This window comes from Filicampus tigris, chromosome 1 (assembly GCF_054856515.1).
Source record: "Filicampus tigris isolate MCC_2025a chromosome 1, RoL_Ftig_1.0, whole genome shotgun sequence".
Classification (NCBI taxonomy): domain Eukaryota; kingdom Metazoa; phylum Chordata; class Actinopteri; order Syngnathiformes; family Syngnathidae; genus Filicampus; species Filicampus tigris.
The window spans coordinates 21,888,705-21,915,904 of NC_141217.1; the positions used below are offsets into that span (position 1 = coordinate 21,888,705).

The window sequence follows — 27,200 nt, forward strand, 5'->3', positions numbered from 1 at the left end:
GAGGTTTCATTGTCAAGTGTAAGCATAACAGTCGGCTGGATCATGCCGGAAAGTGTGGGGATAACAGTGGCTGATGTGCCCTTGGAAAAAAAACTCAAGTGTCCATAAAGCAAATCAAAACATTTTAACTTCATACACAATACTTTGTGTATGTGGAGCACGGACACATCACCAAACAAATTTTCCAAAATATTGTATGTGCCCATTCAATTCCCAACGATTTGAGATCATTACTAGGCACAAAATAGAATACTTCAAATATAAACGCAATGCTCGACAAACTAATAGGTCGGCAGTAAGTCTGAGTTGTTTCCAGTGAGGGACTTGGCCTTGGCTGCCCTTTGTCACCAATTCTGTTGTTTTCAGCTGAGGCATTGAGGGTGCCTGGTCGGATGGCCTCAGCATGACTTCACTGCTTTTTTTCCCGTATAATCTGTTTCTGTTGGTTTCACCCAATTGCAATCCTCAATTGCCAATGGAGCGGTTCGCAGCCAAGTGTGACGCGTTTGGGATGAGAATCATCTGAGACAGTGGTCCTCAGTCAGAAAGGGTGGAATGCACTCCTAGGGCAGGGAGTTGGAGTACCTTGGGGACCTGGTCATGATTGCGGGAAGAATGGAGCGGGAGATTGACATGCAGATTGGTCTTCAGCATTTGCAGTGGTACAGACTCTATAGCGGTCTGTCGTGATGACGAATGAGCTGAGCTGAAAGGCTCAATTTACTGGTCGATCTACTTTTCCACCAATTCGTTCATGATTGTGAAAATAGAATATACATGATAAAATAGCTGAGATTGGAATTACGAACCTCAGTACCGTGAGACAAACATGCTAATCACTCAGTCACCACGCTGTCCAAAGGGTTTAAAGTTAATCTAAATTAAAGGCTATAAATAACAGAAAAATATTCAATCAAAAATTAATTTCTGGACAGCTGTAACCCTCTTCAAAACCAGACTATTCCGGACTGCTTACTCACTCTGTCAACAGTCATTTATCATAGCCCACTTTGCTGGCCATATCATTTGCTAATTTGATTGCGATGTTATGCCCTATTAATTTTATTGTACTTCATATTTTTCTTTTACTCTGATTGTATAATGTCCTTGAGTGCCCTGAAAGGTGTCAATGAATAAATGAATTATTATTCTCATTATCCTTCCTCGAATGCTGAAGGACTCGCACAAAAATTAAGTGGATACCACTCGGTAGCAGCCTGGCAACTAATCTGTCCCCGAGATCAGAAACGGCTGTAGGATTAAAAAACGTGCATACAAACAGTACTGACATCAACAAATGAAGGGAGATTGCTGGGGTTTAATTAGTGTTACTTACTTACAAATTAAGTCATTTCGAATGAAGATGCAATTAAATGTGATAACCATTTGTCGCACTCAGACCGTTCCCAAACCAAGAGAGACATTCAGTGAAAACATAAGGCCGCATGTCACCATTTTCTAGGGTTCCCAACCATCCCTTGAAAAACGGAATCGTGACGTATTTAGAAATATATATATATATATATATATTTATATATATATAAAGTACACGTCTTGTATTGCGTTGTAAAGGGACACACTTTGTCCCGTAATATCGTGGGAGTCAAAAATGGTCTGTAAAATGTTGATGGAATTAATAAACAACAGTTCCCTTTATATGACAACTTACGGTAACGGTCCTAGGCCCTCTCTGCTCTGACCAATGAGGCGACAGCACATTTGTGCGTATCAGGATACAGAATCCGCTTATCTTATTGATGGAGGTAATGTTGCTTGCCAAAGTAGATCGCGGAAGTCAACAAAGCAGCATGACAAATTCGTTGTCTATCAGGCAACGCCAGAGATAGATATGCTATGTAAAGAATGATTTTTTTTTTAACACTCTGATCAAGGTGTATACGGGAATGTGCAATGAATGTCAGCATTGTATGAACAAACAACATATAATAATTTTGGAGTTGAATAAACAAGTACAATTGATTGACAAGTACATTAAATAGATCAATAATACATAAAAGTAATACATTGATGAATAATAGATACAGGATGCACACACAGCGTCACATTTATTACAAGTTCAAACAGATATGCATAATTTTTTCCATGTACAGGCAGTCGATATACTACATTTTAACTATAAATATAGTTAAAAAAAAAGTAAAAAAATGGTTTACATTATTTGTCTCTTTTCTGAAGTGTAAGTGGACAAATGTGTGAAATAAATGTTCTGCTGCTATCAAAGGTGAGCTCATTTTGAACCGCAGCTATGACATCTTGCTCACTGTTTTACTCTGCAGTAGTCAGAGATATTTCTGCCAAGGTAGAAAGCTCTTTGCCCTTGGCAACACATAGTGAAAATTCTGATTGGATGACAATACAACCTTTTAACTTATAGATTAATAAATATATATACGAATTAATTGCAAACATCAATTCTTTGTCTTGAGGATCAATACTTAAAATGGAGCACTCTGGATCGGAATATCTATATTTTGGTATCAATACGCTCATCTCCAGTTGAAGGCAGTCAGGTCGTCCGTCCCTGCCGATGAGGTGTCCCTTATTTATTGTTCAGGAAGTTGGCAACCAGGGGCGGAGCCCAGATTGACAGGCTGCCCACCCAGTGAGATCCATGAAAAAATACATACTTTTACATTTTTAGTAAATTATTATGAAATTTTTTTGGAATTTGTGTTTCATTGTGTTTTTTTTATTTAATTGAATAATAAGAATGGCATAATTGTGGTTGTCTAAGGAAGATCTGAACTTCATATCAGTTTGTCATTTTATTTGAATATACGATGTGTCGGGACAGGAGGATTGTGCTCAGTGAGAGAAATATTAAGGCCCACCCTGATTTTTCCAGGCCCACCCATTAGCCACGCTCTGGCTCCGCCCCTGTTGGCAACCCTATCATCTTCAATGGCTTAATGTCGAAGAAAAGCGCACTCACACTGGATGCAGGTACTTGATTAAAACGACAAAAGTGATTTCCAAACAATAAATCAAATGGAAGTATCTCAAAAGGGCAGAATCTCCAAATACCAAGAGACTTTGAATATGTCAACCTATTGTGTTTGAAAACATGACATTAATGGGGATGATGTTCATGCTTTTATTCCCCATCGGAAATCTCAAATTTACCAACATCTGTTGCTTCTTCTGGGAGAACGACAACAGCTAGGTGCATTTACATGCTATTGCTTCGAAATGTGACAATAAAACCCTATGTGACGTTCTACAAAAGTAGAATCGTCTGTGCACAGCCTTTTGTAAAAGCAAGTTGTGCAAATATTTGCATTGCTCCCTGCTGAAAGTGAGATCGATGTTTATTTAGATTTGAGTGCAGGCTGCCGCAGGAAAAGATAAATAGGCCATCTACTGGTTGTTAATAGCATGCAAACACCCCCAGTCAGGAAGTCAGACAATTAATGGAGATAAAATGAGTAGGACTCTTTCTTTCCAATTTCTTCATTTAATAAGAAGCTCAAGGAGTCTTTGCACTGATGAAGCTTTTAGGACCGAGGGAAGGTGAAATCCTTAACAGAGAATGAATACCAAATGCAGTGGTTAGCTTGCACATTTGTCACCTTCTCCACGCTGACCTGCTTCTTCTACAAATGCACCTCATTGTTTCTATTTGTCCCTTATCATTCATCATGCCTTTGAAAACATTTGTTTGTTCTGATTCCTGAATCGTCTCCTCCAAAGCAAGCCCCTTCTAGTCACCTCAAAAGCTACCAGTCTCACATAATCAAAACTGCTTTTGACAGGGAAACACATTTGATAATTTCCTTGATCAACAAACAATTCAAGACATTAGCCCAAATTCTTAGAGCGCAAGTCAACCCAAACATATTTTTTTGTTTATATGTTCTATGCAGGACCACTAGTTGAAACACAGCATTCTGATTAATATTGCGTTTGTAGAATATGAGCTAAGCAGCAAAATCCACCCCCTTTTTAGCCATCTCACGGGGCGGCCATTTTGTCATTTCTGTCAACTAAAAATGACATCACAACTTCTCAGGGCCCAGGTAACGACCAATCACAGCTGACCTGTTTTCTGAAGCTGAGCCGTGATTGGTCTTTACCTAAGCCCACAGGTGGATTCTGCTGCTTAACTCATATTCCACAAACGCAATATCAATCAGAATGCCTTGTTTCAACTAGTGGGCTTGCATAGAACATATTCATGAAAAACAATATGTTTGGATTGACTTACCTTTTAATGAGCTATGAATCGATTATCATACCCACGCCTGCCTCAAAGTCAAGATGTCCTGGGTTTGAATCTGAGCTCCAGCCATCTGGCGTTTGCATGTTCTCCTTGTGCTTGCCCGAGTATTCTTTGGGCACTCTAGCTTCCTCCCAAAAACTTGCAGCTGCATTTATTGAAGTCGTTAAAGCAGCACTGGGCAAGAATTCGACCTTAATACATTTTTTTCACAGCTCTTTTGATGAAACATTGACTTACAACTAGTTGAATGGGACTTTTGTCATACCCTCGGGGGGCTTTGTCGTTTTTTACTGGCACTGAGCAACTTAGAGGAGGATGGGAGCAACCCTGGCACACAAAAAAATACGAATGACCTGAATTGCTTTACGGCATACTGAATTCCTCCTTTCGCTATAAGGACAGAAGTCGATTTGATCATCTACGCGCTATTACTGGTGTCATGGCAGAAGCCCCAAAACAAACAAAAGTGTTGTTTGGACAAAATTTGATTCATTACCTCATCACTGTTAATCTTTCACACAGCCACTGGAAATATAAATGTAATTCAGTCCAACAAGGCCAGCGAGAGCTCAGGATTTCTCGACACTACGCGCTGACGCAGACATTTGTCAAAACACTACCGCTTTTGTCCACATGGCGCCGCCATAATCAACAAAAACTGACATAAAACAGTGTTGCTTGAAATTGGCCATAGGTGCATGAGTGTGAACAGTCTACTGTGTACCCCAGCTCCTGCCCAAAGTCAGTTTGGAAGGTCCCCAGGTCACCTGTATTCATAAACAGGATAAACGGTAGGAAGTGGGTGGATGGAAATATAAATAAAAATTACTAACGTCAAATAATTAGAATGATACAGTACAATTGTTGTTAAAGATATTGTTGGCTAAAGATGTGTAGGCATCTACATTACATACAGTACAGTACATACAGATAGGGGTGTGACATTGCAGCATAATTAAGGAATAAACCAAACAATAACATTTATCTAAATGGAATACTTAAGCCAATGTGCCTTCATGGGCCATTCACAAGTTAGTCTCCTAATTTATCATCTTTGTCAAAGAAAACCTTTTAAAATAACACCGTGACTAATGGACAAGTTCCAAATATTATCCCAAACGTGTACAACTGCCTTGTCTCAGAGAACAGTGATGGAGTGCAGACAACTCTAACCGCATCAGTTCTGTCTGCGTTTGCCAAGTGCAGTACATCTCAATTGCTTTCATTTTAGCCACGCTTCACTTTTATGCCTCATGCAGAAGAGGGAGATAAATATGTGTTTGAATTAATGATTGTGCCGGCAGGGTGAACAAGGAAATCACCTTCCCCAGCTGTGTGGTGACTTTCGATGCCTTTAATACGCCTGATATTATGCAAATGTTTTATGCTGTGCCTTTAAAATCACTACTGTAAGGCTACAGTTGGAATTGCATTTTATTTTTATTTTTTTCTTCCTGCATTTAAAACATCCATCAAAGTGAAAATGTGAATGAAATGAGAGTATCCTGAGGGGCACATGTTCTCATCTTATACCATGTCTTTTAATGATCGTTTTAGATCATTTTATAACTGGAGTAGGGGCAGAGTAGGAATGGCTTTGGGAATAAGCTGTCAGGCAGGTGAGGGGAATTTCTTGCCTTTTATTACCTGGTCTGTGAAACACTTTGGGTTGTTGTTGTTGTTTTTTTAAATATGAAATTATTTATATGCAGTAATCCCTCGTTTATTGCGGTTAATGGGGACCAGAACCCCCAGCGATAGGTGAAAAACCACAAAGTAGAGGTTGACTCATTATTATTATTTTATATTATATTTATTTTAAAGTTTTATTTTGGAGGGATTTACGCCGTTGTAAACCCCCCGACATGGTTCTCCCCCATCTAAATACTTGTTATATAACAAATTTAACTTTAATAATGCAAAATGAAGAATAAATACCAAACTGCAGGCTGTGAGAGGAACGTTAGCTTCAACCATGACAGCGGAGGATTACCTTAACTAGAATGCCGTGGTGCATTTTATCCAAAGGTACAATCCTGGTGTAATGCACTTTTAAATGCTTGTCGTCGTTGTTGTGTAAAGCGAACGTGTCACTACTCCTGCTGCTGTTGTTGCCGCTTCTTGTTTGTTGCCTCCTTCTTCTTCTTTTAAATGAAGAAGTAGTACGGTCGCCGGAAGTAAGCATGGCTTAACTTTCTCTTTGCACAAAAACATCAACAAGGTCCTTTGGATAAAATGCAATGCTGTCTGTAGTTGCGGTGTATTTTTCCAGCGCGACATGCCAACAGTCGGCCCGACACCACAAGGGGTAAGTGTCGAACCTAGTTGGCCAACGTCAGATTGGTCTATCCAGGCCATAAAGCGGAAGTCAACCCAAACATATTTTTTTCCAGAATATGTTCTGAGCAGGCCCTCTAGTTGAGACAAGTCATTCTGATTAATACTGCATTTGTGGAATATGAGTTAAAAAGCAAAATCCACCCGCTTTTTGCCATCTCACTTCTGTCGACTAAAAATGACATCACAGTGTCTCAGGGCTCAGGTAACAACCAATCACAGCTCACCTGTTTTCTGAAGCTGAGCCATGATTGGTCATTATCTGAGCCCTGAGACATAGTGATGGCATTTTCAGCTGACAGAAGTGACAAAATGGCCGCCCCCTGAGATGGCTAAAATTGGGTGGATTAACTCTTATTCAACTAATAGGCCTGCATAGAACATATTCTTGAAAAAAAAACCTGTTTGGATTGACTTCCCCTTTAAGTTAGAAAAATGTAAACACGTCGGACTGTGAAGACACTTAACTGTTGTTGACGCACAAAGGCACTTTGTCTTTACAGCATGCGCCTCATTGTGCGTCATCGTGCTTTATGGGGGGGCTATACTCAACATGTCATAGCTGCTTATAGAGTTCATGTTTTGAAGGTCAGTAAGACTACATTTTCACTTTTTCCAATTGTTGCTCAAATTGCATGACACATTTAACCCAAACAAGCTCTGAAACTGTTGTCGTCAGCACCCGTTTGGCGGCTGTTCAAAACTAAGTGTTGATGCTCACACATCTCTGTCCATATAGACACCTCAAAGGCATGGAAGCGAGTGAGCTCACACCCAGATTGCATGCAGCACCCCCCCCCCTCCCCCCGTCCACCTCATGATAGTTGTCAGCCTGTGAAAGAAGGTGTGAATCGCTGTGATCAACACAGCATGTGGAGGTCGAGCAGGTGTGTTGGCCTCTGGCAGCTTTTGTCAATGTATGCGCATATGTTGCCAGTGAGCTTGTCATTCTCATATATACTCTCTATATGTAAATATGCAATGCTTCCATACCAGAGGACCAATAGGTCAAAACTGTATCACGCTGGGCAGTAGGTGTCAAGGTCATGCAGGATGGGAGGATGTCAAAATAGACATGAGGATCAATATACGAGTTGTGTGTATAGTGGTGGTCTTTGCAAAATACAACTGTTTATACTGTACGGCAGACACATCCCGCCCGCCACAGTCTCTGAATGGCCTTCAAAATGACCATGAAAAAATAAACAGGAACATTTTTATTGTGAAAGTTGTGCTTTTAATTTACGTAGCCTACACACGTGGACGTTGGTACAAGCTAGGTAACGAAGAAGAGCTACGACTTGTGTCTGGGGTGTTGCTGAAGAGACATTTTCGCTCATTTTCCCGAGCATTCTTATTTCTTGCTCAGTGGAGGCAATAGGGCCCGGAGGATTTGGTCTGATAACACTGTACACAAATCTACAGTTTCAAAGGCCATATGTATTGAGTGTATTATAAATCACTGTCAATAATATTATACTTCCCACTTAGCTATATATTTGGGAGTCCTGACTAGGAATGGCTAATATGAGTTGGTGGTTGATGCACTAATGTTAACATTTAAAATGTGTAAAGATGTAATTTTAATGGCATCCTATAATTTTGTTTAAAAATTGTATTTCCTAATTACACAATAGATATTCTGTATCTACACACATAGCATTTTATTGAAACAAGTCAACATACTTTTTCTAAATGCATGAAAACTAATATAGACAAAGTTGAGGTTAGCATGTTGGCTTGCTAGCGGTCCAGTTTCTCATGTGGCCCCTTTGTAAAATGAATTGTCCACCACTGCTGTAGGGAGTAGAGATTGATTCCAAGATTATTATTTGTGTTGTTTGTTGGCCATTTAGATATCCCATTCTATTTCTTTCATCATTCTTTCCCGGCATGAAATTAGATTCCAACAATTTCCATAGTGATCAAATGGCTTCTTTAAAAAGAAAGGGCAAAGGAACTACAAAGTACAAATAGAGGACAAACTAAAGCTCAGTGCTAAACATCTTCACATTCAAATGCAGAAGCCAGATGTAATACATGAAATTGAATACCTGTCTTGCGACAGTCTGACCAATAGATAAAAATCAAAGCAAAAGGTGGATAGCGAGTGCAAAGGAGCAAAGGCAGGTTTTTTCTTCAGGTGGTCAACTTTCGTTTTCCTCTTTTTATTTTCCCAAAATACAAAAAGGGAAACCTAGGTGTGATTGTGAGCGCGAGTGTTAGTTTGGATGGATGGACAAAAAGGGCAAATTGCAAAAAGTGCATTGGGGCATTAAATTACATAAAATGTATTATTATTATTATTATTAAAATGGAATGTGGCTTCTCCAGCATTCGCTTTAACACTGATGTTATCCGGTGCCTTAAATATCCATCCATCCATTATCGATACCACTTATCCTCACAAGGGTCGCGGGGCGTGCCGGAGCCTATCCCAGCTGTCTTCGGGCAGTAGGCGGGGGACGCCCTGAATTGGTCGCCAGCCAATCGCAGGGCACACAGAAACAAACATTCACTCACAATCACACCTAGGGGCAATTTAGAGAGTCCAATCAACTTACCATGCATGTTTTTTGGAAAGTGGTAGGAAACCGGACTACCCAGAGAAAACCCACGCATGCACGGGGAGAACATGCAAACTCCACACAGGGAGGCCGGGGGTTCGAACCCACGACCTCTGAACTGTGAGGCGGACGTGCTAACCAGTCGACCACCTGCCTTAAATATGTTAAAGTCAATTGGGTAAAACCATTACAACTCCCCAGGTGTAAAACATTAGCTTGTTTACTAAGTTAAAACCCTCCAACACTAAACCATAACCCGAAAAACTAAAAAACTAAAGCCTGAATCCTAAACCAAAACCACTGAAACAATAAACCAAATAATATTTGGTTTATTTAATTTTTACTACATTTTGCAAATACTAATATGTAATAAAAGCCCCCGTGACCACATGTTCTTCCACATGGACCAGTCCCAGCGTCTGGTCCCCCAGGGAATCTTCTAGCCTGACACTGCCACAATTATGCTTGTTACACAGACACATTTATTTGCATCACTTTCCACCTGTATTGCAGATTATTGTTATTGTCTGTATGTTACAACATTGACTCCATTTGGGGAATATATAATACTAACAGAAAGAAATGCACTTCCAGTTGTGACCGTCCTTGTTTAGTTTAACCGAAGCAATGCTTGCAGGCCTCTTCACTTCAAGTCTACTAAAATAAATACTAGGTTTAGAGATGTTTAAGAACACAGGAATTTACAATGCTGTTTCCAACATAGAGCAGCATGTTGACTTGTGGTTAGCACGTCTGCATGTTCTGTCTGTGCTCATCTGGGTGTTCGCCCCATTCCAAAAATCTTCCTTTTAAACTCACAAAACACTCCAAAATTGTTCAGAAGTGTGAATGTCAGTTGTTTGGGTGGATGTGGGGAGAGTGAGTTGGATTACTCTCAAAGCGCCTCATAAATTGAGTGAACCCAAAGTGAGCCCAGGCTCAGACCTGGAATATATGGATTATTATCCCATCGCTCACCGCCACCCCAAATAAAAGGCAAAGATCTCCTCTAGAAAAAAAATGTCATGCTCAAATTCATCCATCCAGCTATTATCTGAACCGCTTTATCCTCACAAGGGTCGTGGGTGTGCTGGAGCCTATTCCACAGGTCATACTCAAATGATGCTTCTAATTACATCCTATCAAAGTGAATGAGCACAGACTGTTGATCGGGGATCGTACTCTGATCAAAATTCTGCCTTATTTGTCAATGGGTGTGTGTGGGGTGATCGACATTCAATAAAACCCTCATTGATGGGGTTTGCGGATGGCTGCCGCGGTGTGACAAAAACTATTCATCAACTTGTACGCCGGCCGGCTTGCACCAAAACATGTTTGTTGAGGTGAGGTTCGACTGGCCTGGAAATGGAGTGGCAGTTAGGGAAACTTCCGAAATGCACAGTGGTCACCACACCTCTGCTGTTGAAAACTAAAAACGACCTTTTGCCAGATAGTTTCCAAAATCCTGTAGTGTAGTATGAGTTTCCTACACATACTACACAAATAATCGTAAATTTAGCTATGCAATGCTAGTGTGACAGAACTGAATGTTTGACAAATACTGTATCGAACATCTGGCAAACTTTTAGCCACTCGCATTCATTAATGTAAATGATGGCGGTGTTAGTTAGAGCTGGGCATAGCCTAACCGTCACAAAGTTTCCCGTCTGCATATTTAGCCGATCCCAGTCGGTCCGAGTCAACCAAACAGCATCGAGAATAGACTTAATCGATACTATGTCACACGCAGGTGTCGCACACCTGACACGCAGCCAAATAAAGGAAAAGAAAAAAGAAAACAATGTTGTATACCTTTCCGTAACACAGACACAATGACATGTGCCCCATATTGTTTTTATTTCACCGATCACTACACTGTGCGTGTGTCTGTTGTTATTATTTTATTTATTTATTTTTGGAGGGGCCGGGGGAGGGGGGGGGGGTGTCTGCTTGTGCAGTGTCTGCTTGTGCAGTGCCTGCGTGTGACGTGTACATTAAGTTCCCAGCGCCGATTGGCTGTCACCGACGAGGGAAGGACTGGAACCACGTGGGTCGGCTAAAAACGCAGACGGGAACTTCGTGACGGTTAGGAGAACACCGCCATCATCTACATCACTGGATTCGATCGGCTAAAAGTTTCCCAGATGTTTGATATTTGTTAAACATTCAGATCTGTCACACTCGCACTCTGCAGCATAGCCACATTTACGATCACCCGTGTCGTATGTGTAGGAAATGCCCAGCTGTAGTGTTAGTGATGTCTCGCCAATGTTTTCTTGCTTTGTCAATGGTACGTACATACAGTGCATGTTTGCTCAACTTCAGCATATCACAAGACCTCTGCTCAGCTAGCCTCAAAGACAAGGGCATCAACATATCATACAAGACCACAGCATACTGCACAAAAGCTTAGCTCAGCCAACATCGAAAGAATAAGGCATTTTCGGGTTTTGTTTTTTTCTTTGGCGTTTGTGTCTTTTTGCCACACTTATTCCAAACAAAGGACCAGAGTAAGCAATGGATGTTAAGCGCTAAACAGGGAATGGTAATACAAATGATGGAGAGAATACGTAACTGTCTTTGACATGCTGTTGTATGTCCCTTTCATAAGGAAGCTGTGATAGCTATTAACAGAGAGAAATAAGTGCTTCCAATACGCTTGGCACGAGGAGTCTGTCATCAATCAAGACCTTGGTCGGCTGAAGCGTTTCAAGTTAATTATACATCCACAGAATACAAATAATCTAAAATCTAACTATAAGCTCTTATTATTATTAGTATTTTCTATACCATTTATCCTGTTTAGAGCTGCGGGGTGCTGCAGCCTACCGCAGCTGACTTTGGGTGAAAAGCAGGGTACAATCTGGGCAGGTTGCCAGTCAATCACATATAGAGAGACAATAATGTCACATTCACACAGTCGCTGAGTAGAATCTGAATAAATACTGCTAACCATTACATAATCAGCCACCAAAACACAAATCAAACTCATATAACATGTGTTTCTCTTTACGCGTTTGAACAGATTTGCATACAGATGTGTTTAAATTGACCAATGTTCACACCTGCAACAACTGAAAACACTATAATATGCATGCTAAGTCTGTACATGGCGATGTCACTTTGCAAAGAAACACTTTAAATATTAACACCAAATGCCTTGCTGGTAAACTGTGTCATGAATGAATTTCGTCCACATGCATATGAGTTCAGGATTTGAAGTGTTGGTAATATAACTACTGAAAACACCGACAAACAATTACATTGGTCAACAAATTTTTACTATTTTTTTTGTCAGAGATGTAAGTACATTTTCTGGATGACTTTTTTGAGCTGATTTCGAATCTGTCCATTTTTTAAAAATAATAATAATATAAATATGTAATTAATACAGTAATATATTTAGTAATATTTATGAATCAAGGCTTAGGTTCAGCAACAGGTGGAATTTTTTTCTGAAATGTCATACCTATAAGTTACAATGCATGGTGAAATCTGTATTGTGCAAGCTTTTACATGTCAAACGTGAAAACAAAAAAGGAAAATATCTGAAAAAACAGGCGGTGGTCGACTGGTTAGCACGTCTGCCTCAGAGTTCAGAGGTCGTGGGTTCGATCTTGGCTCCGGCCATCCTGTGTGGAGTTTGCATGTTCTCCCCGTACCTGTGTGGATTTTCTCCGGGTACCCCGGTTTCCCCCCACATTCCAAAAACAAGCATGGTCGGTTGGACACCCTAAATTGTCCCTAGGTGTGATTTTGAGTGTGACTGTTTGTTTTACACTGTGTGCCCTGCGATTGGCTGGCAAACAGTTCAGGGTGTACCCTGCCTACTGCTCTACCCCACTGGGATAGGCTCCGGCACACAGCGACCCTTGTGAGGATAAGAGGTTGGATAATGGATGGATGTATGGATCTATAAAACATGAGGTGCTTGAAAACAAAAGTAAAGACATTTTTAAATCAGCGTCAAAAATATGTATAGTAACACATAATCTCTGATTAACCTTTGCTGTTGACCAGTGTTAGTGGTGTAGTAAATGCACACTTTTTTTGTTGGATAAGTGTCACAAATAAGAATGACACAGCAATGCCATGGTCCAATATTGCAGCTTAGGTTTTGAAATTTTTGTGCATGACCGCATTGATTTTTTTTGTTGTTGCAGTTTTTGGTTCATACAGGCGAAAACAATGTCATTTTCAGAACAAAAAAAAAGTTCACTTTGAGACCAGATTTCATATAACAAAAAGCTGCCCTGTAAAAAAATGGCCTAAATGTCGTTGTCAGCACCTATAACCTTGCGGAATACAATTTTGTTCAACAACAACAACAAAAACATCCTGGAGAACTCATCTTTAATTGGAGTATACTCCAAGTACCTTAAATAGAAGAATCACATTTAACTTAGAGTGTAATCTGTTATGACAGATGAGCCACCAGCGGTCAAATGTAAATCTTCAGAGACAAGCGGGTACTTTAGAAAAATTGGACCTCTACAATTAAATCATGGTCAAAGCCTGTGAAATTGGGACGAGTGTAAAAGAGCACTTTGATGTAATGTTTTTTTCGGCAAAACATCAAGTTGACTTAGCCACTCAAGCAATGTAACTAAAATAACAGCAGGTTATTCGTTATTTTAAACCCCTACCGGTGCCACTGACTGTAAATATCCCTTTCCAACCTGAGGTCTCCTCTCATTGTGATGCCAACGTTTGTCTTATTGCCTTTCCCTCAGCTCCCCCTTTCAGCTTCAATCAATCTTTACCGTCTTGGAGTCAGAGAACCCTTCCAAGGCAGACTTCTTGTTCATTAAAGCCATTAACATTTTTCATCCATGATTCCCCGTATCACGACGCCGCATGGTCTCTACCTGCATCAACAACCTTCAATGGTCACATGCATTCTCCACATTGTAGCTGCAGATGCAAATTAACAAGGCCAAACAAGTATTAACCTTTTAAACCTTTCCTAAAGGTTCATCCTAAACGTCACCCCAATCACGCAATTTGTAAAACAAATTTATCCTCGGCATGCTGTCTGCCAGCTCATTCGCCCAGCTTCCTCTACTGTTGTCTATATATCCTGTTCACCTTTTCCTCTTTTCTGCAATAGAAGTCTGTTGGAGGTATTTTATTGATTTTTGTCACAATGGTTACACCCTTGCAATCTAATGGCATACCATGGATCAATGGTAATAACATTGCAGTGACACTTTCAGAGAGGTATTCAATTAGAATATTGTGTGTATTGTTGTTGTGGCTTTTCGTACTTATACTGCTACCAGTAAACATAACAACATCAAATATTTTTTACTCAGCACAGTGAGCGGAATAAACGAAAAAAACGTAGTGGTGAATTTATGGAATGGGTCAATGAAGTTCCCACACCCAACTTTTTTTTCTGATAGTAGTAGTTAGAAGTTTTTGTCGCAGTCTTTTCTGTGCCTCATAGCCCTAAAAAACATACCCCCAACACGCATAAAACCATCTCCAAATAAAATTTGTTGTTGGCAAGGGTAATTTATTATATACTGCAAAAAAAAAACATTTATCTGAGTTATTTGACAATCTCGGAGGAAACAAATATCTAAATTAGACTTGCAAAGCACAAGCAAAAGGTTTTCACACCGCCAACCTACAACAGGTGCACAACATTGGTGACAATTCAAATTTATTTTCTTTCTGTTTGTTTTCTTGGGAGGTAAAATGCAGAGGGTAAAAGAATTTAGTTGATATGGTTGTTTGTGTCTTTCTGAACAGGTGAATGCCTTCTTGTCCTTTGTGGTGCCAATGGTGGCCATTTCGGCACTGAACGGGGTCATCGCCAATCAGCTGTTGCGTATGTTCCATGAGGCTGAGCAAGAAAACCGTGTCTGCATCATTGGTGGCAACCCCACCATGCTCAACGTCTCGGTGGAGCCCAATCGTGCTCAGTCACTTCGCCACGGAGTTCTTGTTCTTCGTAAGTCTTTGCTTTATTCCACTCTGCCCGGCCCACAAATGAGTTCCAAAGCTGCCCGGCGTCCAGATTTCAGTAGGGATGTAATGATTTACTCAAGCCCCGATTCGATTTTCATTTCCCGATTTTCGATACGATTTTTTTTTTTTTTAATCGCTACCATGCTTGTCTCTGTCCTCTAGTGTGGTGCTGCAGTCATTTGCAAATGCAATACGCGATGATATGGCGCAAGTGTATCAAATAGGGCTGCCACAAACTATTATTTTGCTAGTTGACTAATCACCAACAGTAGTGCTGAGTTGCACTAATACTATGAAACTACCTATAATTGCAAAAAAAATACTTGTAAACATATTTCACTTTTCTGGGCACCAATCCTTTTTTTATTGTAGAGGAAAGTAGATCAAATGAGTAAAATTTGGGGATAAGCATTGTGCTAAATAAAACTAAACTAAACACTTGTATGGGTTTTTATTTAACCTTAATCCAAAACGTTTTGTTTTGCTTCTCTTATATGCATAATTTAATCTACACATTCAAAATGTGGTATGCACCAGGAATGAAAAAAAGCCCTAAAGATTAGGAGGAACATGATTTTGTATCGATCTAAATTAGTACATTCTAATGAGTGGGTATGCTATGTCTTTTATTGTTAGGTATTGCCATTAATTAAGGGTTTGTGGAAAAAAGGTCAGGTTGTGTTAACTTGGAGCGCTGAGAGTTCAGATTTTTAAACGAAATACGGGTGCGTAGATGCTACGTTAGGGTACCACAACACGACATGCACGGTAGCCTGTGTGTGCTAACTAAAAAAATTTACTTATACGTTTTGTCATGTAGGGAACCCACTTCGATACAAAAAACAACAACACCAGGTGGAACACATTTTGTTTGATTTAATAGTGCTCCCTTGTTCATCAGTCAGTTATTCTTTGATTGGCTACATTGCATTCATTTTACAGTTCAGGGAGTCAAATGACTTGAGAGTAGTCTGTTTTCCCCACACAAGTAAAGATTTTTGGTCAAAAAAATTGAACGTTTAATGTTTATGTTTGTCAGCCCTGGTCTGTTTTGGAGCCCATAATCGGAGCTAATCCACTCTTTACACACCTCGTAACAGTTTTCTTTCCTCATTTCCACATAAAACCCATCCGTTAATTTCCTACAGCTTATCAGCTTCAGGGTCACAACTGAGCTGGAGGCTATATCCCGATTTGGGTCTTGAGGCAGCGTTCACCCTGGAATGGTCACCAGTCAGCCACATGTCACATATAAACAACCATTCAACAATCATTTACACTCTCACGTATAGTATGGGCAGTTTTGAGTCTTCACTTAACCCTACATGCATGTTTTGAAAATAGGACAAAGATGGAGTACCCGCAGTAAATCGCCCTATAATCACACTCACCAAAAATATTTTCCATGGTGTAGGTCTCTCCGGTCTTTTTGAAATACAGTATGCCCAAAAGGAGACGGATGATTTTTTTTTTTTTTTTTTAAATGTTGAAAGAGAGCATAAATTACAAAAAGATGACCCGTGATATTGTGGGGATTCACCGCATATTGACGGTTGTGAAAAAGTTCAAGTATCCGCAAGCCATTTATTTTCATATGTAATGTTATATAGGTGTGAAATTAAATTACAGTGTTTGATGATCATGGTTTGTGGGATATTTAATGTTTGACCATTATTGTAGGCAATTCTTGAAATTTTGCGGGTGGGGTCAGTTATTCCAACAAAAAATGTATTATATTCCTGGCAGGGCTTGGTCCCAATCACCCGTGAACAGTAGGAGTTTACTGTAATTGAAACTCTCAGCATCATAAAACATGTAATAGTTGTACATAAGATTGTAAGATTATTTTTTAATAACAACTTTACATATTTAACTGTCATCCAAGCGTAAAAATAAATTAAACAGACTAGTAAAATATAAAAACGCTCTACTTAAATAATAAAGGCATGATGGCACCATGCATCTCTTTTTGCAACATTTGTGAATGTCAAACAGCGAGTAAAAAAGACATTAACTACTTTAAAACATAAAAAAAATACAACTTCAAATCGTAACTTTTTTATGATGCTTCCTGTAGCCTTACACTATTTACGTCACAACTTCACTTCCTTTGTTTGTTCTTTTAACACCTCTTGTTGAGCATGCTCCTTGGTTTGAAATAAGTGTTGCAAAAAAGGCAAAGATAGTCTGCACAAGGAGAGAAAGTGTCGGCGAATGCGATGACTGCTGGCAGTGAGAATTAGGCCGAGTGTGGTTGGCATTCTGCAAAAGGCTGCAAAGAAATGACACCTCCCACCTACCGTTGACTTAATGATGAAGGTCTGCCTTGGGGAGGGTGGAAACACACTCCAAACACATTTAAAACTCAGTCGAGGTCCCTTCTTGTATGATGGATTTGGTTTAAGGGGTTTTCTATGCGGGCGGCACGGTGATTGACTGGTTAGCACGTCCGCCTCACAGTTCAGAGGTCATGGGTTTGATCCCGCCCCCGGCCTCCCTGTGTGGAGTTTGCATGTTCTCCCCGTGCCTGCGTGGGTTTTCTCCGGGTACTTCGGTTTCCTCCCACATTCCAAAAACATGCATGGTAAGTTGATTGGACTCTCTAAATTGGGCCTAGGTGTGATTGTGAGTGCAGATGTTTGTCGTTGAGTGCCCTGCGATTGGCTGGCAACCAATTCGGGGTGTCCCCCGCCTACTGCCCGAAGAGAGAGAGAAAAAGCCATAATCAACAGTTGCAATAATTAAAAGAATCAATCATCATGTGACTTTTAGTCCTAATTATTTATCATATTTCTGCATTTATTTATAGTGTATTTTAATATCATATCTTTGAAGGTGCCGGTGCTGCTAGCGGTGTGAAGTTGTCACTGCTTAGGCGGTAATCTTTGTAATGGTAGATGGAAGATCCCTTGTATTTCTTATTTGGCAACGCAGTTATAAGGAACTTGATACTGCTGCTACGCCTCAGAAGTTTGGCCTCAGGATGGTCAGGCAGGCTCTTCAGAAGCCCGAAGAGCTTGCAGATGAGCTGATCATTTGAAACAGGTGTGTTGCAGCAGGGAGAGGATGGAACACATGCAGGATAGGTGCCCTTGAGGACCGGAGTTGGTAAGCCCTAATTTAGTGTCTAATACGTTTGAAATATGAACAAAATGAAAAAAAGTAAGACAAGAAATGTAAGATTTTGTTGAAAATGAATAATTTTCTGTATGTTTTTGGCTTACACTTTCTTTCTGACATGTTGTCTCTTTTGCATTCTGTTTAGGTGCGGTGGTCATAGCCTTCGTGGTCTGCTGGCTGCCTTATCATGCCCGTCGCCTCATGTTCTGCTACATTTCTGACTGGTCCGAGTGAGTGATGTCTCTTTTCCTCTCAGAATCTCCCTGTGTTAGCGAGCATTGCATGCCTAACCCTAACCCTAACCCTAACCCTAACCCCAACCCTGTAGGCCAATCTGCCAATTCATTTTGTTTAATACCTCCATTGAACATTCTCATCCTGGCTCTTGTTTGCGCTCCCATGTTGGATGATTAGCATGTATCACCCTCCTGTTACCTTCAAATTTGCAGACATCTTTTATCTTTGAGGTCAATTTCAGCACAGCAAGTTTACATGTCAAATACATTTGTTTGTTTGTTGCTGATCCAAAGAGAATATTAAGTTACAAAAATGAAAACCACGGACCTGTAAAAAAAAAAAAAAACATGTTTTTTTTTTCAATGTACTTAAGTTATTACACTGATATCTAAAACTTTTAGAATGAAAACCACTTTCTCCTTATCAAGAATGGTGCTGTAATTTATTGAGAATAACACGCACCTGAGTAGATAATATCACTTTACTTGCAATTCATGAAAAATCATATAAAGAATTGTATATGTGCAGAAGGATATAATGTTTTTTTTGGGGAGCCCTGGGGTACAATACCTGCTCCACTAGTGTCATTTTATTAGTTGCTTCTGAAAATTGCATCGTAAAGGTTGTTCTCTTGGAAATCACTTTCGCCTAAGTAATAAAAGGCTGAAAAAAAAAAAAGAGATCACACCCATCAGAGCTCTCGTTATCATCCAGCACACTGTTCAGCATTTTTGCATCAAGTTGTAGTTTTCTGTTTGTTCACTAGACCAATGAATGACTAAATGGTGATGGTATTGTTTGATGTATATTAATCCAGATCAAATTTGTTGCACCGATGTAGACTGCGCATAGCAACAGACTTGTGCCGGTCATGAAAATAGAGCCCTAAATGTCCATAGATGTGAAAATGTGGGTATAAATGTTATTTGTCTGAATGTGGCCTACGATTGACGAGCAACCTCGCCCAAAGTCAGCTGGAATGGGCTCCACATCATCTGCAACCGAATGAGGAATACGTGGTACAAAAATAGATGGATGGAAAGCATTGTTTTGGACAATGACAGAATGTCAAGATGGACTTGAAAATCCAGAGACTCCGCACTGACCTTTGTCACGCTCAAATGCACAAATCAAGTGCAATGTCCAGTCAACTGCCTGCCAAAGTATCAAAATGCTTTGTTCCATTACGGCTTCATTTATCAAAACGCGGCCAGCTGTAATGCTGACGCTAACAGTAATATTTCCACATCATTGACAACATGATTAAGGCTCAAAGTTTGATAAATCGGGCCCATTTCAAGTGTAGTTGTAATTGTCAGTTTCATGGCTGATGATTTGCATTTTGTTCAACGTTCTTCCAGTGCTAATAGTGCATGTGTCACCCTCCCCTTAATGAACAGAACCCAAGGAGTATATATTTATAATGAAAAGGTCACGCTCAAAACAATCCCAGTTGTCCTCCTCGTTCCTTTGCTCATTCATCTTTAATGGTGCATCGGTATGCTGACGAACACACGCATAATTGACTGTGCGCACCCAAGTACAAGACCCATGTTCTCAGACCTCCATCTCTGCGAACAGAACTGATCAATAGAGCGGGCTCAAGCAACTGAGATGGTGTATGTCCATAACATATCGATGTCTTATGACTTACTTATATTGTATGTTTATTGCCTGTGCACCCTAGTGTCACATGGTTCCTCCATGGAATCCAAATTTCATTATTCGAGATAAAATTGTCCACATAAGATTTGCAGCTACTATTATAGAGTCATTATTTGTGTGCGGAAACCTCTTTTTATGAACGCCTGATATCTTATATACTTGCATTGGTTTCTGTAGACTGGCTTAATGACTTCTGTACATCTTCAGTTCAGTCCTTTTTACAAATGCCTAAGATTTCATAATTTTGCTTGTGTGTAAACAGAAGCACGCCCAACAAATCTAAGAACAACCTGTGCGACCCTTGACTTCCATAAGGCCCTTCGAGAATGGTCCGCCCCCTCTGTGCTGATACCGACGCTCCGCCCCTGCTCATTATAAAAGCTACCCCATGAAACTTTGCTCACATTACATTATTACATTACTCATCACATGTTAGATGTACACTAGCTGAGTGTGAAGGAATTGTAACACCCACTGGAGGCTGAATTCTACACTGTCATTTTTCTAGACATAGTGGCTACAAGACATACATAACTATCTGATACCAGCATAGTAATTCCAGATGAAAATGATAAAACGACGAATGATGAAAATTGTATTCATTAACATCCATTACGTCCATCCAACTGTTTTCTTCAACACTTGTCCTTATTAAAGTAGCAGACTGGTTGCCAGTAAAAATGCATATAGACAACTATCTACGCTCACATTTACACCTACAGACAATTTTGAGTCTTCAATGAACCTAGGATGCATCTTTTAGGAATGTGTGAGGAAGTTGAAGTCCCTGGAGAAAACCCACAAAGGTATGGAGAGAATGTGCGAACTCTATACAGGACTTTTGTGACAAATCCTACTGAATTATTGGACAAGCAGGCCACTAGCTGTGCCATTACCACCCACAGACAGCTAGAAGGCAAATCAAAAGCACAAATTAGCAATTTGATTAGTCGTTTGCTAGTTAAATATGCCCCTCATTTTTAGGTTGGTAGTCCACCAGTTTTAAGATCACTGCATTGGCTCACCATGTGTTTCAGGATCGATTTTAACGTTCTTTTACTAGTTTTAAAAGGTCATAACCATTTTAAGCCATCACAGGGGTCTTCAATCCTGTTCCTTTTAATTGTCACCAGAGCCAGAACAAAAATTGTTGAGAACTATTTAATTATTATTCATTTGATCTGCTCATCTATTTAATCCTTTATCAGTTTGATAAACATTTATCATATTTCATTTTATTGTCTCCCCTATTATCCTCCATTTTTGTTCTTTCTTCTTTTAATTGATTTATTTCTGTAAAACACTTGGTGTTGTATTTTTAATGTATGAACACTGTGCTATACAATTTGATTTGAATTCATTTAGCTCACACAATACTTAACTTTCTTTATGTCTATATGCAGTCTTCATTGAAAATATGCTATCTTATCATTTTATAGTTCTGCTATCAGGCTATAATCACAGTTAAATGGCATGTGAAAATAAAATGTGTGGTGGAAAAACAGCATATAGTATATCAGCCACCTAAATCACTCATTGCAGGAAGTGCAGGATAAGATTATTTTTCAAAGAAGTGGTGACCTTTTTGTGTTATCTAGGTGTATTGCCTGGAATACATCATATGCTAATGAATAGATTCAGTGGTCCGGCAAAGAAGGAAAGAGGGAACATGAAGTCAATATGATGTGTTCATCGGCTATTTACAGAATTAAAGGAAGTACACGTTTGTACTCTTTCATAAAAGAAAGACATGAATATAATGGTGACTGAAATACCTGACAAACATAATGGTCATTAAAATCAAATCAAAATTCATTAACAAAATCTAGGCGTTGTTTTATTGTGGTATATATATATATATATATATATATTCGTTGTGTAACGGTGCACGTGGGTGTATTAATACGATTCGGTATGGCATGTTCGGTTCGGTCCACCTGCGTTCGGTTCGGTCCACTTATTAGCGCGAGCGTACACACGGTGACTGTTGCACGAGGGAGAGGAGGGCGGCGGCACTAAAGAGAAGCCAGGACGCCAGAAGCCGTGATAAAACATAAATGCATGGATAAATGGCATTATAATGGCATACGCAAACAAGCCAGAGCTCCCTGGTCCCCTATACACTGCGGTCTCCTGTTTGGGAACATTCTAGCTTTCCTGTTATAATCGCCGATGGGGAAAGGTTCGTGGAGGAGTCCCAAAGTTGTGTGCCGACATTGCTACATGAGATCGGTAGCTATGCTGTAGCTAGCACATCTAACATAATAGCAGTTAAAACGACATCATCCGACTATGAATGCAGCAGTATTTTTAGCCAAAAACAAAGTACAACAGCTCTGTTCTTTGTTCTCCGCTGCTTCTCTCGCTAGCCGCACGATGCATTCATGAACCTCGGAAACATCACATCTCAGCAAAACACAAATCCGACCACAACACAGATAACCCAATTCGTTACAATTCGCTGTTGAACATTCAACGATTTCAATGCCTAAAGTGTAAATAATTTCATAAAGACTTTAAAGTTACTGTATTTCATTATAAAAAGAGTTTTAATACAGTTAGCAATAATTGTAACTGTTATTGTATGTATTTTTTTTTTTATCACAAAAAGTGTATACGTACTGCAATGACAACTTGTCTTTAACTTGAATACTTAGATGTGTCATAGGCGGTTGCTGCTGAGTGTTTAAAGATTTCAGTGTCTTAATAATTTACAAAATCAAGAGATCTTTATTGTTAGTGTATTTTTTATTCTGGTGTAATTTCTTAGAATGTCACCTGAATGATTTGCTTTTATTTTTTTTCCCAAAAAAATGTACCAATTACTTGTCATCTTTTCAAAATAATTTTTTTTTTTTTTTTAAATCTGTTTTTTTTACCGAAAATATAACGAACCGAAGTTTCCAGGAAACCAAACCGAAATGTGATTTAGCGTATTGTTACACCCCTAATATATATATATATATATATATGTATATGCAGTAAAAAAATATTGGTCTATCATGCATTTGCTTCATTATTTTTCATGTACAATTAACATCTTTAAAAACACATGTTGCCATTTGCTGTCGCCTGAAATTATGTGTTGAGGGCACAGGTAACAACCTATCACGGCTCACCTAACATTCATAAGCTTTCGTGTCGAGCGCAAGTCTTGCGCAAAGGCTAGTCTAACTGTGCACATGGGTGGAATTTTCTTTCTTTTGGCATTTTCGTAGATGGGAGTAGTTAGAAATGGGTATTTGCGTCATTCTGGGACTGAACATAGCTGACTTGATTTCCCACCAATCGAAGCGGCTTCCCTCATGACCTTTAAATTCAGCGCAAATGAGGCGTGCAGTCTACATGCCAATCATAACCTGAATCACTGGAGTCCATGCAGGAGATCAACACATGCAAAGTGCTTTTATAGGAACTGCAAAATCTTCACTTGTGAAAGTAAAGTTGTCCCCTGAGAAGTGGGCCCTGATCATGTGTCTGTGTGTGAGAAGAATGAATATGTTCCACATACTACTTCATGAATTGTACTTATTGCTCTTTTTTGTATGGTGACTACTGGCAGGGGGTGCGGGGGGTGGCGCGAGTGGTAGTTTGTCGAAGTTGGTAGTTGGAAACACTAACGGAAGCCTGTTTAAAGTCATAGGCGGCGGAAGGGTACCCCGGTGATAAACGGACTGCAAATTTTTAGAAAAATGCCCGGCTCTGGTAATGAATTCTGAAAGTTGTTTCCCCAAACCACAACACAATATTGTAAATAGGGTGGAACTGGGAAACACTGAGCATGTGGAGTAGTTTATGGTCTACTCTTCTTTGTTAATGATGGCAATATTTCTTGCAACGTTAAATTGATGCTTAGTATGGGGCCTCTAGCAAATCCTCTCATCAGTTACGCCTAGAAATCCCATATATTGGACCTTAAAGCTTTAATACCATCTATTTGTATCTGTACCTGTATATCTAACGTGTGTTTTCCAGATAAGATGGATTCTGTTTTATTCACATTCAATAATAGTTTATTGTAGTCAAGTGACATAGGAATGTTCAACTCCTTTTAAATAGTTTTATGTTTGTTAAATCATCACCTGAACAGAAATGACAAAAAAAGTTGTATTGTTTGCCAACAGCACTAGATTTAATATTGCAGGTATAATACAAGTCATTTATGTATTAAATGAACAGCTTGGATCCCAATACTGATCACAGAGGGACACCACGAGAAATGTCCAAATATTTTGAATAGTATAAAGCTTCAAAAAGGCGGTACGGTGGTCGACTGGTTAGCACGTCCGCCTCACAGTTCAGAGGTCGTGGGTTCGATCCCGGCTCCGGCCTCCCTGTGTGGAGTTTGCATGTTCTCCCCGTGCCTGCGTGGGTTTCCTCCGGGTACTCCGGTTTCCTCCCACATTCCAAAAACATGCATGGTAAGTTGATTGGACTGTCTAAATTGCCCCTAGGTGTGATTGTGAGTGCGGATGTTTGTCTCTGTGTGCCCTGCGATTGGCTGGCAACCAATTCAGGGTGTCCCCCGCCTACTGCCCAAAGACAGCTGGGATAGGCTCCAGCACGCCCGCGACCCTTGTGAGGATGAGCGGTATGGATAATGAATGAATGAATGAATGAATAAAGCTTCAAAAATTGTTGTCAACTAGCCAAATAATGTCTAGTCCATGCCAGTACAATATCACTTTTTTCGAACCTCGTGCATCGTAATAGCATGCCAAGAATAAGAGCGTTGAATGCTTTTTAAATGTCACTTTTTATTATCCCCTGCATCTGTTACTTATTCTATTTATTCCTTGATTTATTCATGATCGGAGGAACCATAACTTGAAGCTCAGACCAATCTTTATGACCTGAAAAACAACACATTTTCATGTATAAAATAATTTCTTCTGTAAACATTATGTGCAATGCCAGTGAAATTTAATCTGATTGGTAAATTTTGTCAAATATTGCGATATTATTTAAAAGACCCCATCCTACAGCCACTGTGGTACATGCAAAAAAAGGTGAAGATTTGTTGCAAGACTCAAAAATTTATTAAGACTGTAAAACTAAAGCCAATCAAGGTAATGCTGCGACCTCTAAAGTGAAAGTTATTTTTTAGCTACAAAAAAAGACAAGCACTTTAAATATCAAATGAAAATGCAACAAAGTGCTGAGCAGCAGTTCCAAAGCTGCCACCAAGTGTATCTGTAGGCTAGTAAACAAACTGGACAGAGCCAGTTGTTTAATTGAGTGTTGAATGGAAGATATATGCAATGAGATGAATGCTATTGTATTTATTTGCAAGTAAAATAGAAACTTTAAGATGGGACATGGGGGGTTTCCAGAAAGTAATAACAATGCCTCCTACTCTGTGTGTCCCCCCAGTAACCTTTATGACTTCTACCACTACTTCTACATGCTGACCAACATCCTCTTCTACGTCAGCTCGGCCATCAACCCCGTCCTCTACAACTTGGTTTCGGCCCCCTTCCGCCAGATCTTCTTCTCCACGCTGCGCTACTTCTGCACGCCCTGCCGTCACTCCCCCAGGAGGCGCCCTGGGCCTCTGACCCGTCACTCTCTCAGCACTTCCAGCAACCACACCGTCTCCACCAACATTATCAAGGAGACAGCCTATTGATGCTATCAGACCGCGTTGGAATACAAAGTGATAACACCACCACCACCCGTTGCCATTTTGTGATTGCTACTCCATCTTTGTCATGGATTTGGAGACGATAAAGAACTTGGACCCTCATTATGAAAAATTGTGAAATAAATTTCTGATCGCTTGTGTGTTGCTAATAACTGAACTTTAGCAGTGATGCTAATGCTAACACACCACTGAGGGTGTAGTGGCTGGTCCACCTCACATAAATCAATAAAGTTGTAGGTCAAGGAGTTGTGACGACAGAGCCGTTATTTTCACAAGTCAGTGCAGCATCGACACAAAGTACACGATGTAAAGGTATACTGTATTTTATGACATTTACTACACATTGTGGTAGATTTAACCTCCACACTTAATTAGAGTACAGAGTCTCACAATCAACGGTGTGTTGGTTTCAACACTCACAAAAATAAAACTGTTACATAGTTGTAAGGGTCATTCCAGAATCTGACAATTTAGGCACCACCATTATTGAAACAGACAAGATTTGTTGTTATCAAGAGAAAACATCTTATAATGTGATTTCACCCACTCGAAAATCAACAGTAAAAACATTTTTTATGTTTGGTGCAACCCTGTTGCAGATATTCAATAACCTGAAAGGCATCTTTCAAATATGAATAAATCATTTACAGTTAAATAAAGTAACAGTTTGTATTTTTCTATTAACAGGAACAAGGGTTTCAAGTAATAGGGTTGAAAAATCGATGCTAATGAGCAAATGAAAGCTGTGGTAGCCGCTATGCTAACTGATCAAAAGCTTAGCAAGCTGATAAAATAAGAAAAACCATTATTATTAATGTCTTTTTCAGATAATATGAGTAGAATAATATTGCAGAAAATGTCCTCCAATTCTGGAATTATCCGTGCATATCAAAGTAGCGCATAAAGCAACACCCTCTAGGCCAGGGGTCTTCAATCCTATTCCTCGAGGGCCGGCATCTTGTCTGTTTTCCATTTTTCCCTTTTGCAACACACACCTGTGTCAAATGATCAGGATCGTTATCCAGCTTCTGCAGACCTTGCTTATTACCTGATCATTTGAATCAGGTGTGTTGCAACAGGGAGAGATAGAAAACATGCAGGACACTGGCCCTCGGGGAACAGGATTGAAGACCCATGCTCTAGACATTCACTGGTTTGAACAAGTGTAAAGTTATTGCTCACTCAGCGCTTGGACACAAACAGGGAGACAATAAATTAGTTGCTGGCAAAAAAAAGGATGTTTGCCATTTCCTGCCTTTCAACTTTTTTCACTGTGTTAACCATCAAATCTAAATGTTCATCTTTCGGAAGTGAAGCAGTGTTATATACAAGGGCGCATTACTTACGTTTACATAATTAAACTGTATGGTATGATGTTATTCTTTGTGAGAAGAAAGAAAAAAAAAGACTGTAA

At 39.7% G+C, this 27,200-nt stretch overlaps 1 protein-coding gene across 1 annotated transcript in view; it reads left to right on the forward strand.

Annotated features, from left to right (window-relative positions):
- Nucleotides 1–26,031, forward strand: part of ntsr1 (neurotensin receptor 1 (high affinity)) — a 35,426-nt gene extending 9,395 nt beyond the window's left edge. Inside the window, exons 2-4 of the mRNA XM_086043842.1 lie at nt 14,902–15,103; nt 18,386–18,470; nt 25,516–26,031. Of these exons, the coding sequence (XP_085899968.1) occupies nt 14,902–15,103; nt 18,386–18,470; nt 25,516–25,771 (543 nt within the window). The 3' untranslated portion in view covers nt 25,772–26,031. The remainder of the gene's footprint in view (nt 1–14,901; nt 15,104–18,385; nt 18,471–25,515) is intronic.
- The last annotated feature ends 1,169 nt before the right edge of the window (nt 26,032–27,200 follow it).